We start from the raw sequence: 14777 nt of genomic DNA, 5'->3' as shown, positions 1-14777 counted from the left end.
TATTTGGCGCCATCTGGTGATGTCTTTATAACATTTGCATCTTCAGTTTCACTTCAATTTTCTCAGACTGATGACTGCTACTAAAAGAACAACAGTACACGGTTGCATTTTTATTTTCCATTTTTTATTAAAAATATTGCCTTAAGCTGACACGACGTCAGCTTCGACGTCAGGAATTTATAAGTGTCCTGATTGTACAGGGGGATGGATATATTTACCTGTAGTGACATTGCACTTTATTGGGTTGTCCCACGGCTCTTTTTTAAAAAATTAATACTTTCAATAAATATGCTAGAATTACCAGAATAGTCACAGCACAAAGCAAGAGAAATGGAATGCATATATTTTATGTAGTTTTTCTTTTTTTATTGAAGTATATACGATATTTACAGACACACATATACATAATTACAATACCTGAAGACATTATTTCGACAACATTGATTATCTCAGAGACCAGAGGCATTCAAAATCTTAAACATAAATTATTTAAGGCAAGACATTGCAGATGAATAAAAATAACAAAAGGTTTTCTTGCATTTATGGCGCTTGAATGAGCGTATGAATGAATGACGTCATCGGCCAAAATAAAATAGCTAATATCTTATTAACAGTAACAGCACAAACAAAACTTTTTACAGCACAAAACAGCACAAACGATTGACACCGTTTTTGTCCATTTTGGAGCCATTTTAAGCGTCACGGGGGGTTGGGTGACCCCTGGTTGACCTATAAAAGAATCGTTAATATCTCGAAAACTAAAGCAGCACAAATGAAACTTTTTGCAGCACAAAGCAGCACAAACACATGACATAGTTTTTGTTTCGATGTGCGTTTGGTGGGGGGCCAACTTCACGGAGGTGGTATACATGGGCTAACCGGACGAAGCCCTCTCTATCTTTTACAAAAAAAAAGGAAGAGTAAAATAGGAGAGTAGAAAAGAGTAGAGTAGAGCCACTTAGGTGCCTGGTCTTGAGAACCATGCACACACAGCTCAGACCAGCACGGCCGGTTAAACTCTGTTCTCCTTATAGGGCACAACCTCCAGAGGCAGCTGTGTTTGCCGGCAGCCCTCCCCTGATGGGATCAGTGAAGATGTGTTCAGGTGCAACTGTGACCAGTTTGCCGCTTTATTCAGACGTCAGCCTGTTGAGGAGGAGTGAAGACGTAAGTGCCCGACTAAGTGAAAGAGCTGCGCAGGTAGCTCAGTGGATAAGGACCTCATCTGCAATATGTAGACCTGAGTTTGAATCCCTTCCTGATTAGCTGCCTGTGTCCTTGGACAAGACCTTAATCTGCATCGTCTCAGTCCACCCAGCTGCAAAATGAGTTCTTGTTTTGGCTGGGGAGTAAATGTCAGGCATCATTGGGAGAGTTTTTCCTTACCACTGTCACCTGTGTTTGCTCTAGGGGTTGGTAAGGTTAGACCTTACTCATGTGAAGCGCCTTGAGATAACTTTGTTGTGATTTGGTGCTGTATAAATAAAATTCATTGTACGGAAAATAAATTAAAAGTATTGGAAAGCACTTTGAGCATCTGTGAGATGGTAAAGCGCTATAGAAATGCAGTCTTTCCTTTTGTTATCATGTCTCAAGATTCCAAAACCAAGACATTTGTTGTATTTGAGGGAACACCGGAGAGGCATTGTCCCTGAAAATACAACATGGTGACCTGTTTTACTGTTTACCACGTACAGAAAGTTGGCATAAGTTGGTATAGTGTTGGTATAGTTTTCAAAAACCTACAACTGGAAAAAAGTCAAAATACTTTTTGGTTTTCATTGGGTGCCAGTTTGTTCAGTTAATTCTTCAATGCTGAAAATTCTGACAACAAACAAGTCGAGAGTTTTAATTGTCTGATCTATTTCTAGGTAGATTAAACAGACATGAAATAGTGTTTTCTTTTGGGAACATAATCATATCTACCAAGATTTCATTCTCAAACCACTTCTTTAGTCCTGTGAAGAAGTAACAAGAAAAGAAAAAAAGAAAAAGCAGTTCCATTAGGGACAATCAGTGATGGCATCAACATAGCACGCACGTGATCTGATGTCGGTACTGCAGTAATACAAGTGTCACACAAGCTTCTTTCCGATTCATGTCATGCATTTTGATTTAATAAGCAAGAAAAAATAACTGGTGGTGAATGCAGGTGTGTGCATGGTGAGTATAGTCCAGCAGTGTTAGCTGCTAAGTCACTGTGCGCACTCCTGTGTGAGAGTAGCTGAAGACCATGTGGTTCCGCTGGGGAAGCTATAGTAAGAATAAATGAACTGATAGCGGGTGAAAATACAGGTAGTAGGAAATGATCGATTAACTTTAATTTCTAAAATGGTGTAACTGCCACATGTTTTGTTTACGGTGTGAAACCTGAGCCAAATCACCATGCAGATCCACCTTGGATTTGCCGTGGTGAACCCAAGAGAGAACAAGGGGGCAGCCCAAGAGACTTACTATGCAGCATCTGCTAATGTTACTTATTGGGCTAAAACAACCAGCATGGCCCATTTTAAAGAAGGGTACAGTCTTATAGGCATGATTTCCTTGAACAGCTTACCAATTATTCCTAAGCTTTTTGGGAAGCCGAGGCATGTGACTGAATGAACCAATAGACGTCCATCCCCAATCTGCTTGTGAGTCTTAAAAATTAAAACGTAATGTAATGGGGACAAACTGATGAAATGTGGCTTAATTTTAATGCACTAGATAAATATTAAAAGCTGCTTCGTTTTGCTTATATACTTATCTGCCACCTGCTGTCTGTTAGTGATAGCCAAACAGGCTCCATGAACCAGACGTTTTTGGCTTTTTAAATGCCTAGGTTTGCTTGTTGCTCTTAAAATGCTTGTTGCTCTTAAAAGTGCAAGCTTGAAAGTCATGTTGTAGGTGGTCCTCATAAACTGAAAATGTCCGAGTTTAAATATGTAGTATGACCAAACACTGTTTTGCTTTAATTTTCTTCCTGTAGACTTACCAGGTGTATGCAATGAGGTCTCCAGAGGACATCTATAAGATTCTGACCTCTCACAAGACAAACTACGTGATCATCGAGGAGTCCATTTGCAATGAATTTATCATTAATAAAGGCTGTAGGATCAAAGACCTGCTTGACATTTCAAATGGACATGTAAGTTCAGATATTTCATCCTTATTTTCACCCTCTTTTTGTCAAACCTAACATGGTCTCATGACTAGTAGATTTGAGTACTCAAGGCAAAACTATTTCAGGTCTTTAGCCAGAGACATAATCATGTCAAATTTGACTTAAGTAGGTTTACAGACAAAAATCCCATTTTGTGCCTCCTTTAGACTGGCCCCCAGATTTTTCAAGTTAGTTGGGAGGGAACAGACAGACAGACGTACACACGCCTAACAGACTGATAGAAATTTGATGGAAAATAATGTACTGATTTAAAGATGGCTAATGTTATAACATGAACCTGTGTCCTCTTGTCCCAGGTGTTGTACGACAAAGGAGAGATGCACTCCTTCTCCAGACACGGAAGATTCTGCCAGGAGATAAAGATGAATTACTCGCCCTACACAAACTACTTTACAAGAGTTTACTGGAGCCGCTCGTACCACGTCTACAAAGTGAACTCTGTCCTTTCGTTTCAGTACTGACAGCGGCTTCTTTGTCATGTGCGCGAGGCGCTGCAGGAGTTCAGTGGTGGACAGTCAAACCCTGGGGGTCAAACCTGCACATATACTGCGGGTGCAGTTTGTCACGTCCTCAAGTTTAAATCTACCACGTCATCAGTAAACTGTGCTCCAGAGTCTGTTTTTTAAATCCAGTGTTTCTCAAGTATTTAAATGAAGCAGAAATCACACAACCTGCTGGTCATAATGTAACGTCACTGGATTTACTGGTATCGTCCAGATACCCACAGTCATCCTGTATAATCTTACTACATCTTTTTTGCCATGTTGACATGGATGAAACATGCCTCGAGGTTGAACAGCTTGAGGTCAGTGTCTTGCTGAAGGGCACTTCAGTAGTCACACACACATATGTCTGTATTTGTTTTGGCTGATAGTTTCTCTCTGGGTCATCCTGAGAATCCACAGGAGGCCAACAAGTTGCTGGACATCACAGCCGGCCTGTTCTCGAGCGCTGTGACTGCTGTGCAGCACGGGGGGCAGTCTCTGTTCTTCCCAGTGGATTTTGGTGTTCAGCAGGGGATGTGTTTTGGCTCCTAACACTTTTTTGGGTAGGGTTAGGTGTTGTCAGTGAGAAAAGGTTCGCAGACGAAGCTGTGACGTCTGTGGGATGGATGGACGCACTGATTGCAGCCATCGAGAAGCTGAGTGAAGGAGATGGAGTGTCTGGGTGTGTGTCATGGATCAGACTCTGTGACTTCTTAAAACTAACCATCAGTCAATATGTGGTGAATGAGAATGAACACTGTTTCAGAGGCAAAGGGTCGACATGCCCACATACTGGTTGGATTTGGGTTTTTGTTTGTTTTTCTTTTCATTTCTATATGTGCACTTTGTTTATTGATAAATTAAAAACTGCTCCTGGCATTTTTGGAAGTGTCCTCATTTTGTGTCCCAAGTGCTTGCTCATAGGGGGTCGTTTTGACTGTTGGGGGTTTTCTGTAATTATTGTATGGCTTTTGCCTTTTTATATAAAGCGCCTTGGGGCGACTGTTTGTTGTGATTTGGCGCTATATAAATAAAATTGATTTGATTTGATGGCATTTATTCCACAAGTGCCTAAAACCTTTGTGCAGTGATTGATTTGTTGATGTTTTAAACTGATTCCATGTTGGTTCTTCAGTCTTTGACCTCCCAGTGTGACCAAAGTGTAACAGACAAGTTTCTGAACATGGTTTCTAAGTTTTTTCACTGTATAAATACCATTAAATACAAACAACTGGAGAGTCCAATGGAACATGGGAGTTCTTCCACTATTAAACCATCAAAGTTGCTTTGGATTGTGCTGGAATTGTCCATAGGAGGAGAACTTCAATGTCTGAGTGCAGTCTGAAAATTGGCCAGAGGAGTTGTACCAGGTGGCTTGATGCAAACATTATGCTGTTTAAGGACCTTGGAAAGCAGGTAATGGCCCTAAAAGTATACAAGGAGGCATTTGTTGGAAGACTGGTTGGCTGACTCTCACTCTGTGGTCTAATGACACTTGTCCTGCTTACAGAGTAACACATTCTAGTTTCTCATCTTTTAATACAGTTGAAAGTAATGAATTAGATGGTACATCCCAAAAATATGAAAATTTTGTATCCATATCTCATCTTGACCTCCCCGGGGGCCTGAGCAACTTCTACTAAGGAGCCCTCTTATCTGACCTGTGAGCCATGTAAGCCATTAGCAACTATGACCCATTTTCTATGACAAATGGAATCAAATAAACTTGTGTCCTGACTCCCACTCTATTTGGGCTCTTTTGCAGCGATGATTAAGGCAGCGTGCAAAGATGAAGAGGCATGTGTGTACCTCCAGACCAGGTGTGATGGAGGTCTCTTCAACCTTGCAAGACTAAAAGCCAGGACAAAGACAAAGCACACCTATTCACGAGCTTCAATTGACAGATGACTGTGCCCTAGCAGCTCACACAGAACGGGACCTGCAACCAATTGCATCCGATTTGTACTTGCTGCTCAGAACTATGGCCAAACAATCAGTGTAAAAGACCCAAGTTCTACAACAGCCTTCAGATAGTCTACATAGAATCATCAATCTACAAGAAGGAGACCAGGCTTAACTCAGTAACCTGCTTTTGTTACCACTTACCACCAGAAGCGGTTTCTGATATGGGCGATATGGGCAGCCACCCAGGGCGGCATCTTATCTGGAGTGGCATGAACGACCCCCAGTCCCCCAAACGCATTGCAATCACTGCAGCAGTGCCTACCGCTATACTCCACTTGTGGGTAATGAGCGCCCTCTGCCTGCTGTGTGGTGCTGGTGCATGTAGATTTCTGCCATGGTCTGACATACAGGTAACAGGTTCTGGAGGTTTGGAGGAGGTTTTGTTGTGTTGGTGCTGGCAACTGTCAATCTGGCAACCCTGGGGATGGGCGGGGGTGATAACCTATTCCTCTTCAGTGCGTATTATGGAAGATGGAAAAGAAAGGGCAAAGCCGTCAGGTGCGCAGTTTAGGAAGAAGAAAAGAAGAGAAGCGAGCAAAAGATAAAGGTAAGCAGAAGCTGTCATTTCTTGTGTGAAATGTGTTACGTAGGCTGTAACCTGCTGCTGCAAGATAGACTTTTTACATAAGATTTAACAGCAGCAGAGCAGAAAATATTAGATCGAAATTCTTCTTGAACTAACAAACAGCATTTTGTGATGTAGTTTGGACCATGTATGTTTAGACGCCTCAATAATTTCTCCTACTCTGAATTTCATAAATTGGAAATATATGTATACGCTCATTTGTTTTTGTCTTAGTTGTTAGCAATTTTCTGTCAGTATGACAGTCCCTTAATCACATTAGTTGAGAAAAGCTGTGTTAGCCTGCTGTAATTACTCTGGTACATTAGGCTGCTTCTTAACAAAGGTTTTATAGCCTATTAAATAACCATGAGGGACAGAATTATGAATGTTTGATGATGATGCAATTGATGGTGTATGAGAGTTTTTATGTTTGGTATTTTGATGCAAATTCAGGGGCACTTCTGAAATATTTTGGAGCACCCACTGCCACAGGCCAGGATGAAGAGCTATCCACTTTTTCAGCTGAACAGCTATCTTCAGCAGTGGACTTGGAGCCTCAGGAACAGGAACCATCCTCCTCCTCCCCCACAAATGTGTCTCCACATATGTTGTTTGATCGTCAGGATGAAGACCCATTTACATCTACATCCTACCAGGAATCTTCAGGTGGGTGTTAGTGTATACTGACACAAATGTTTTGTCATTATAGAAATGTCAGGAGCTGAATTCCCACCAAGTTCTGCTGCTGATGAGCACCTTCCTACTGATCCCGCTGACTGGCCTTCAGTTCTGACTGAGAACATTCGCACACTGTTGGTTTGCAGAGGACCAAGTCAAGCAACAGCTGACTTTGTTTTTCCAAAGAACGAGGCGATGGAAGAAGTCCCACCAGTATTTTGTAAGACATTAGTAAGTGGTGAAAAGATGCTGAGAAGCTGGTTGGTGTACTCAGAAAAAAACAACAGCCTTTTCTGCTTCTGTTGCAAGTTGTTTTCTAAAAGGAACACAAGTCTAACAAATTCAGGTCTCACAGACTGGAAAAATGCCAGTTCTCTGCTCACCTCACATGACAACAGCCCAGAACACCAAAATTCATTGAAAGTATGGAAAGAGTTGGCAGTGAGGATGAAAAAAGAGGCAACAATTGATAAAAAGGAGATGGCACTTTTGGAGGCTGAGAGAGTTAGATGGAGAGAGTCTCTAGCAGGTAGAAATTTGGCACTTAGGGGACACACAGAAGCATTGTTTTCACCATCAAATGGCAATTTTCTGAAAGAGGTTGAACTGATGGCAAAATTTGACCCTATAATGAAAGAACACCTGAACCGTGTTGAGAAAGGGACCTGCAAGCACCACAGCTACCTCAGTCACCACATACAAAATGATGGATTGGTTTGTTAAGCAGCAAAACAATTTCAACAATTGTTAGTGAGTTTAAACAGGCAAAGTTTTTTTTCTATAATTCTTGATTGCACTCCAGATATCAGCCACATTGAACAGTTGTCTGTTGTGATTAGAATTATTTCACTGAAGGAGAAGCCCCAAATAAAGGAGCATTTCATGGGGTTTTTGGAGGCAGAAAAATCCACAGGAGCATTTGGCCTCCTTGGTTCTGAAAAAACTAGAAGAGCTCAAAATTTCCTTTGAGGACTGCAGAGGTCAGTCACATGACAATGGGGCCAACAAGAGAGGAAAAAATAAGGGAGTTCAAGCTAGGCTTCTTCAGGTCAACCTCAGAGCTCTTTTTGTTCCTTGCGGAGCTCATACACTAAATCTGGTTGTGGCAGATGCTGCAAAAGGATCCATTGATGCCACAAACTACTTTGGGATTTTGCAAAAGCTTTACACATTGTTTTCAGCCTCCACACAGAGATGGGCCATACTGCAAAAACGTGAGCATTGCTCTGAAGATGTGGACAGAAACAAGGTGGGAGAGTAAAATCAACTGTGTGGAGCCCCTGAGGTTTTCAAGCTGGTGAAGTGAGACAGGCCTTGATTGAAGTCAGAGACAACACCAATGACTCTGCCATAAAGATTGAGGCCCAGACTTTATCTGAGGAGGTAGGATCATACCGTTTCAGTATTTGTTCAGTGGTGTGGTATGACATCCTCAGTCAGATCAAACATGTAAGCAAGCTGATGCAGTCTCCTGACATGCATCTTGATGTCAGATGGGCCAGGGCGGGGGGTCAGTCAGTCTCCTCAAAAAGACAGAAGTGCTCTGCATAACTACAGGGCAACAGGGTTTGCATCTGCACAAGTGTCAGCCAAGGACATTTGTGAGAACATGAATGTAGCAGCTGTTCTCCAACAGAAGAGGGTGAGATCCACAAAGTGCCACTTCTCTTATGAATCTTTTGATGAGCCTTTTAGTGATGCTCTTAAGAAGCTGGAGGTGATCTTTTCTAATGTTGTTGTTGATGCTGCAGTGTCTGCCATTCAGGAAAGATTTGCCACATTGCAAAATGTGGGAGAGAATTTTGGGGTGCTCACAAATTTTCCAAAACTTTCAGATGAAGACCTCACAGAACAATGCAATGCCCTGAGTACAACGCTGCACTTTATTGGGAACTCAGACTTGGATGGCAGAGAACTTGTACGGGAACTCAGGAACTTGCCTGATTTGCCATCAAAGTCTATGACTGCTCTTGAGCTGCTAAACTTTGTCCATGAGAGTGACCTCTCAGAAATCTATCCAAATTTGTGGACTGCTCTTAGAATAGCAGTTACCCTTCCTGTCAAGGTGGCTGGAGCAGAGAGAAGCTTTTCGAAGTTGAAAATGATAAAAACATATCTGAGGTCTACTATGTCTCAAGAACGCCTCAGTGGCCTGGCAGTCATCAGTATCAACCATGCAGTTGCTGAGCAGATTTCATATGATGATATTATTGATGATTTTGCATCAAGGAAGGCGAGGAGGGGTCAACATTTAGGTGACAGTTGATGTGCACATTAAACTATATCTTGTTATTCAAAGTACAATACGAGCAAATAGGTTTTCTACAATGTTCATTTGTACATTTTATTTTGTATTTCTTGTTTGAAAAGTTATAGTGTGTTAGTAGTCTCTTACTGAATCATTATCTCTTATTGAATTATTATTAATGTAGGATACAGTATTTATTTTTTATTTGTATTTTATACTTTTAACTTACACAGTATTACAGTTTATTTTTGTCTTGATATGTTTACAGTAATATTTTTATTTTATTTATTTTTTGTATTTATTTCTACATTATTTATTTTCTTATTTGTGTGTTATACTTTTAACTTACCCAGTATTACAGTTTGTTTTTTTGTTATGTTTATAGTAATATTTAAGTTTCTTCCACATTTTTTCAAATAAAAATTGAAAAGAAATTCTGATTGTGCCTGTGATGGTGGGGGGATCCTCCGGTTAAAACCTGTCTGTCAGACAATGGCAGAAAGATACATGCACCACATAGCAGGCAGAGGGCGCTTATCCCCCCAAGTGGAGTAGCGCAGTATGCCCTGCTGCCGAGATTGCATGGGGGGGGGGGGGGGGGGGGGGGGGGGGGGGGGGGGGGGGGGGGGGGGGGGGGGGGGGGGGGGGGTGCGCCGGTGGGGTTGCTCGCCCAGGGCGCCAAACAGGCTAGGACCGCCACTGCTTACCACCAAATTTAAGGTAGATTGCACAGTGGCGTTCTCCACTTTATTGTATGAGTATGACCCCTTAAAAGGACCCTGACTACAACCCCTGGCAAAAATTATGGAATCACCGGCCTCGGAGGATGTTCATTTCAGTTGTTTAATTTTGTAGAAAAAAGCAGATCACAGACATGACACAAAACTAAAGTCATTTCAAATGGCAACTTTCTGGCTTTAAGAAACCCTATAAGAAATCAAGAAAAAAATTGTGGCAGTCAGTAACGGTTACTTTTTTAGACCAAGCAGAGGAAAAAAATATGGAATCACTCAGTTCTGAGGAAAAAATTATGGAATCATGAAAAACAAAAGAACGCTCCAACACATCACTAGTATTTTGTTGCACCACCTCTGGCTTTTATAACAGCTTGCAGTCTCTGAGGCATGGACTTAATGAGTGACAAACAGTACTCTTCATCAATCTGGCTCCAACTTTCTCTGATTGCTGTTGCCAGAGCAGCTTTGCAGGTTGGAGCCTTGTCATGGACCATTTTCTTCAACTTCCACAAAAGATTTTCAATTGGATTAAGATCTGGACTATTTGCAGGCCATGACATTGACCCTATGTGACTTTTGCAAGGAATGTTTTTCACAGTTTTTGCTGTATGGCAAGATGCATTATCATCTTGAAAATGATTTCATCATCCCCAAACATCCTTTCAATTGATGGGATAAGAAAAGTTCCAAAATATCAACATAAACTTGTGCATTTATTGATGATGTAATGACAGCCATCTCCCCGTGCCTTTACCTGACATGCAGCCCCATATCATCAATGACTGTGGAAATTTACATGTTCTCTTCAGGCAGTCATCTTTATAAATCTCATTGGAACGGCACCAAACAAAGTTCCAGCATCATCACCTTGCCCAATGCAGATTCGAGAGTCATCACTGAATATGACTTTCATCCAGTTATCCACAGTCCAAGATTGCTTTTCCTTAGCCCATTGTACCTTGTTTTTTTCTGTTTAGGTGTTAATGATGGCTTTCGTTTAGCTTTCTGTATGTAAATCCCATTTCCTTTAGGTGGTTTCTTATAGTTCGGTCACAGACATTGACTCCAGTTTCCTCCCATTCATTCCTCATTTGTTGTGCATTTTCGATTTTTGAGACATATTGCTTTATGTTTTCTGTCTTGACGCTTTGATGTCTTTCTTGGTCTACCAGTATGTTTGCCTTTAACAACCTTCCCATGTTGTTTGTATTTGGTCCAGAGTTTAGACACAGCTGACTGTGAACAACCAACATCTTTTGCAACATTGCGTGATGATTTACCCTCTTTTAAGAGTTTGATAATCCTCTCCTTTGTTTCAATTGACATCTCTCGTGTTGGAGCCATGATTCATGTCAGTCCACTTGGTGCAACAGCTCTCCAAGGTGTGATCACTTCTTTTTAGATGCAGACTAATGAGCAGATCTGATTTGATGCAGGTGTTAGTTTTGGGGATGAAAATTTACAGGGTGATTCCATAATTTATTCCTCAGAATTGAGTGAGTCCATATTTTTTTTCCCTCTGCTTGATCTAAAAAAGCAACCGTTACTGACTGCCACAATTTCTTTTTTCCTGATTTCTTATAGTGTTTCTTAAAGCCAGAAAGTTGCCATTTGAAATGACTTTAGTTTTGTGTCATGTCTGTGATCTGCTTTTTTTGTCTGTGTGGGGGCTGCTTGCTGATGCCGACAGAGAAAGAGAGCATCTGTTGCTCTTTTGCGTGTTTTAGTCCTATTTTCACTAGTTACTCGTGGACGATTTTTCTTCTTGTGGGGAAATATGACGGGCACTGCATCTGGTTTAAGACATCATTTGTATCCAGAAACACCAACAAGCTCCCTCATTAGCTGAGGTCAATGAAAAACCTCAAGTGTATCCGTGTTGAAGTGACGTGAGCACAGCCGTGGGTCTTTCGGCAACTGCACTCTTCCACAATCATCCTCCCACTTTTTCCTTAACTTTCTTTCTTTTGGAAAGCAATGAAGGCTTACCTCGCTTTCTTTGTTGCCCTTAGACTGAAAATTGCATCCAAAAGCCGCGCAATGTGGCATTTTATCTCGGTAGAAGAACTAGCTTTAACACTGTTTTCGCTTGCATGAAAGATTTCAGAAACCTTTCCATGTCATCACTCCCAGAATGCATTGCGCAGGCAAAAACATGGCGGCCGCGTTGTATTTAAATACGTGATAAACGCAATTTTATATCATTCAAGACTTGTTTATGCACTTCTAACTATATATTATAATAGCAGACGTCAGTGTTTCAGTTTTTTGACAAATATGATGTTATAGTTGGGGTTCCTTTTAAACAACTAGATAAACTCCAACAACGGACCTTAATGCACCTAACTTGGCAGGACAAGGTACCCAACATGGATGTGTTAAACATCTTCCATTGTCCTGAGTGCACAACTGGGTTGGACAGGCCATGTCGTCCGTATGATGGATGGATGCCTGCCGAAGGATATCCTGAACTGGCAACTCTGCAGGATGGCACAAAGAAGGTGGACAGAGATTGCAGTACAAGGATGTGCCACACGACAACTTAAAGAAGGCTGGCACATCAACTAACACCTGGGAGAATATGGCACACACACACAGCTGTACTGCATGGAAAAATGCAGTTGATAGGTGGTCCGAGTAGAGGACAGCCCAGCAGAGGCTCACTGGAAACACCACCGCGGGAGAGCTGAAAGATCTACACATCAGTCTGATCACACTGGAATCGACACATGCAGTATGTGCGGCTGAGCCTGCCACTCCAGAATTGGCCTTATTAGCCAATTGCGAGAATGCGCCCCAGTATCTCAACTAAATCCAACCTGGAGTCATCATCATCTACTCAGTGACAGAGGGCTATTCTATTCACTAATAAAGTTCACAGTGAAGACAGTGAAGCATGGTGGTGCAAGCATCATGTTTCTCCTTCTATGGTGTTGGCCTATATATCGCATACCAGGTATCATGGATCAGTTTGGATATGTCAAAATACTTGAAGAGGTCATGTTGCCTTATGCTGAAGAGGACATGCCCTTGAAATGGGTGTTTCAACAAGACAATGACCCCAAGCCCACTAAACGAGCAAAATCTCAGTTCCAAACCAACAAAATTAGTTTTGGAGTGGCCTGCCCAATACCCGGACCTAAATCCAATTGAGAACTTGTGGAGTGACATCAAAAAAGCTGTTTCTGAAACAAAACCAAGAAATGTGAATGAATTGTGGAATGTTGTTAAAGAATCTTGGAGTGGAATAACAGCTGAAAGGTGCCACAAGTTGGTTGACTCCATGCCTTGCAGATGTGAAGAAATCATGAAAAACTGGTTATACAACTAAATACTAGTTTAGTGATTCACAGGATTGCTAAAAAAGCAGTTTGAACATAATAGTTTTGAGTTTGTAGCATCAACAGCGGATGCTACTATTATTGTGAACACCCCCTTTTCTACTTTTTTTTTTTTTACTAATAGCCCAAATTTCATTTCATTAGCCTTAAGAGTGTGCATATCATGAATGCTTGGTCTTGTTGGATTTGTGAGAATCTACTGAATCTAGTACATTGTTTCCCATGTAACAATAAGAAATATACTCAAAACCTGGATTAATCCTTTTTTTGTCACATAGCACTACTATTATTCTGAACACTACTGTAGGTGCACCAAGCTTGTGGCATCATATTCAAGAAGACTTGAGACTGTAATTGCTGCCAAAGGTGCAATAACAAAGTATTGAGCAATACTTTTGTGACTACTTATGTATATGTGATTTCTTAGTGTTTTATTTTTAATACATTTGCAAACAAAAAACAAAAAAACATCTTTCATATTGTCATTATGGGGTGTTGTGAGTAGAATTTTGAGGGGAAAAAGAATTGATGCCGTTTTGGAATAAGGCTTTAACATAACAAAATGTGGAAAAAGTGAAGCACTGTGAAGACTTTCCAGGTGCACTGTATATGTATATAGGAGAGGACATTTTGAGAATATTTTAGTGTTGGGGATGTGTGATATATTTTATAAATTTTATAATTGCTGTCTTGCTCTAAAATAACTTTGACACATCATGATTTTTTTCATGTTAGAAATGCATAGTTCAAGCTCCAGCACATTTTGTAAATTAATTGTAAGAAGACAATCCACAAGCAAATAACACATGTCCATTTTCTCATGGACAAAGTTGATATAAGTACATTTCCACTGCATAGTGATTATAAAATGACATTATCAGACATTGTGTCCCTTTCTCAACAATACACTATTTTAGTTTATGAGATGAATCTGAAGCAAAATGTCTATTGAATGCAGAGGTTAGAAATTTTTGCAGTTGTTAGAATTTAGAAACCAGATATATAGCTTTTCTTAACTCATAGCTGTGAATGAATAAACCAAATATCTTGAAAAATGTAATTTTTTTTAAAGTATTTCAGAAAATGAAAATTTAGGGAATAACCCTGTTGTGTCTGATGATTTACGGACGTTAATGCTGGATTTTATGGTCGCAAATTGAGTTTTAATGGAAATTGAATAAAACGGATATTTGCGATCGTAATCCAACATTAATGTATGCAAATCATCAAACACAAGGGGGTTATTCCCATTCCAATCCAATTCCATCATTTGCACGGTTTATTTTTCTGTAAGTAATTCGACCTGGATGAGATGCCTCTCTGCCTGGCTACTTTCCGAATCAGTGTAGTCGGCTCGTCAAAGCTTACCGTAGCAACAGCATCTTCATGACAAACTCAAAATTCTGTGAGCAGACCCACAGATTTTTCCATCTCATCAACTGCATTGAGTAATTCTGTATCAGAATCCACATTTTGGCATCGTCGTAGCAACGAGGTCAGGGCGCGGCCGCGTGCTAATACATCAAATGTGAAACGGTCAAATATTTTGCCACCATCAACGCGATATTTTGTGGTCTGAAATCTCACGATTAACC

At 40.8% G+C, this 14777-nt stretch overlaps 1 protein-coding gene across 1 annotated transcript in view; it reads left to right on the top strand.

Moving 5' to 3' along the window:
- LOC117516945 (probable C-mannosyltransferase DPY19L4) overlaps nt 1-4527 on the top strand; it is a 41088-nt gene extending 36561 nt beyond the window's left edge. The window contains exons 17-19 of the mRNA XM_034177834.1: nt 1035-1167; nt 2969-3127; nt 3460-4527. Coding sequence (XP_034033725.1) covers nt 1035-1167; nt 2969-3127; nt 3460-3624 — 457 coding nt within the window. The 3' untranslated portion in view covers nt 3625-4527. The remainder of the gene's footprint in view (nt 1-1034; nt 1168-2968; nt 3128-3459) is intronic.
- Nucleotides 4528-14777: the final 10250 nt, after the last annotated feature.

The sequence above is a fragment of the Thalassophryne amazonica genome, chromosome 9 (genome assembly GCF_902500255.1).
Source record: "Thalassophryne amazonica chromosome 9, fThaAma1.1, whole genome shotgun sequence".
In the NCBI taxonomy this organism is placed as follows: Eukaryota; Metazoa; Chordata; class Actinopteri; order Batrachoidiformes; family Batrachoididae; genus Thalassophryne; species Thalassophryne amazonica.
This window is presented reverse-complemented; position numbering and strand designations above follow the sequence as displayed.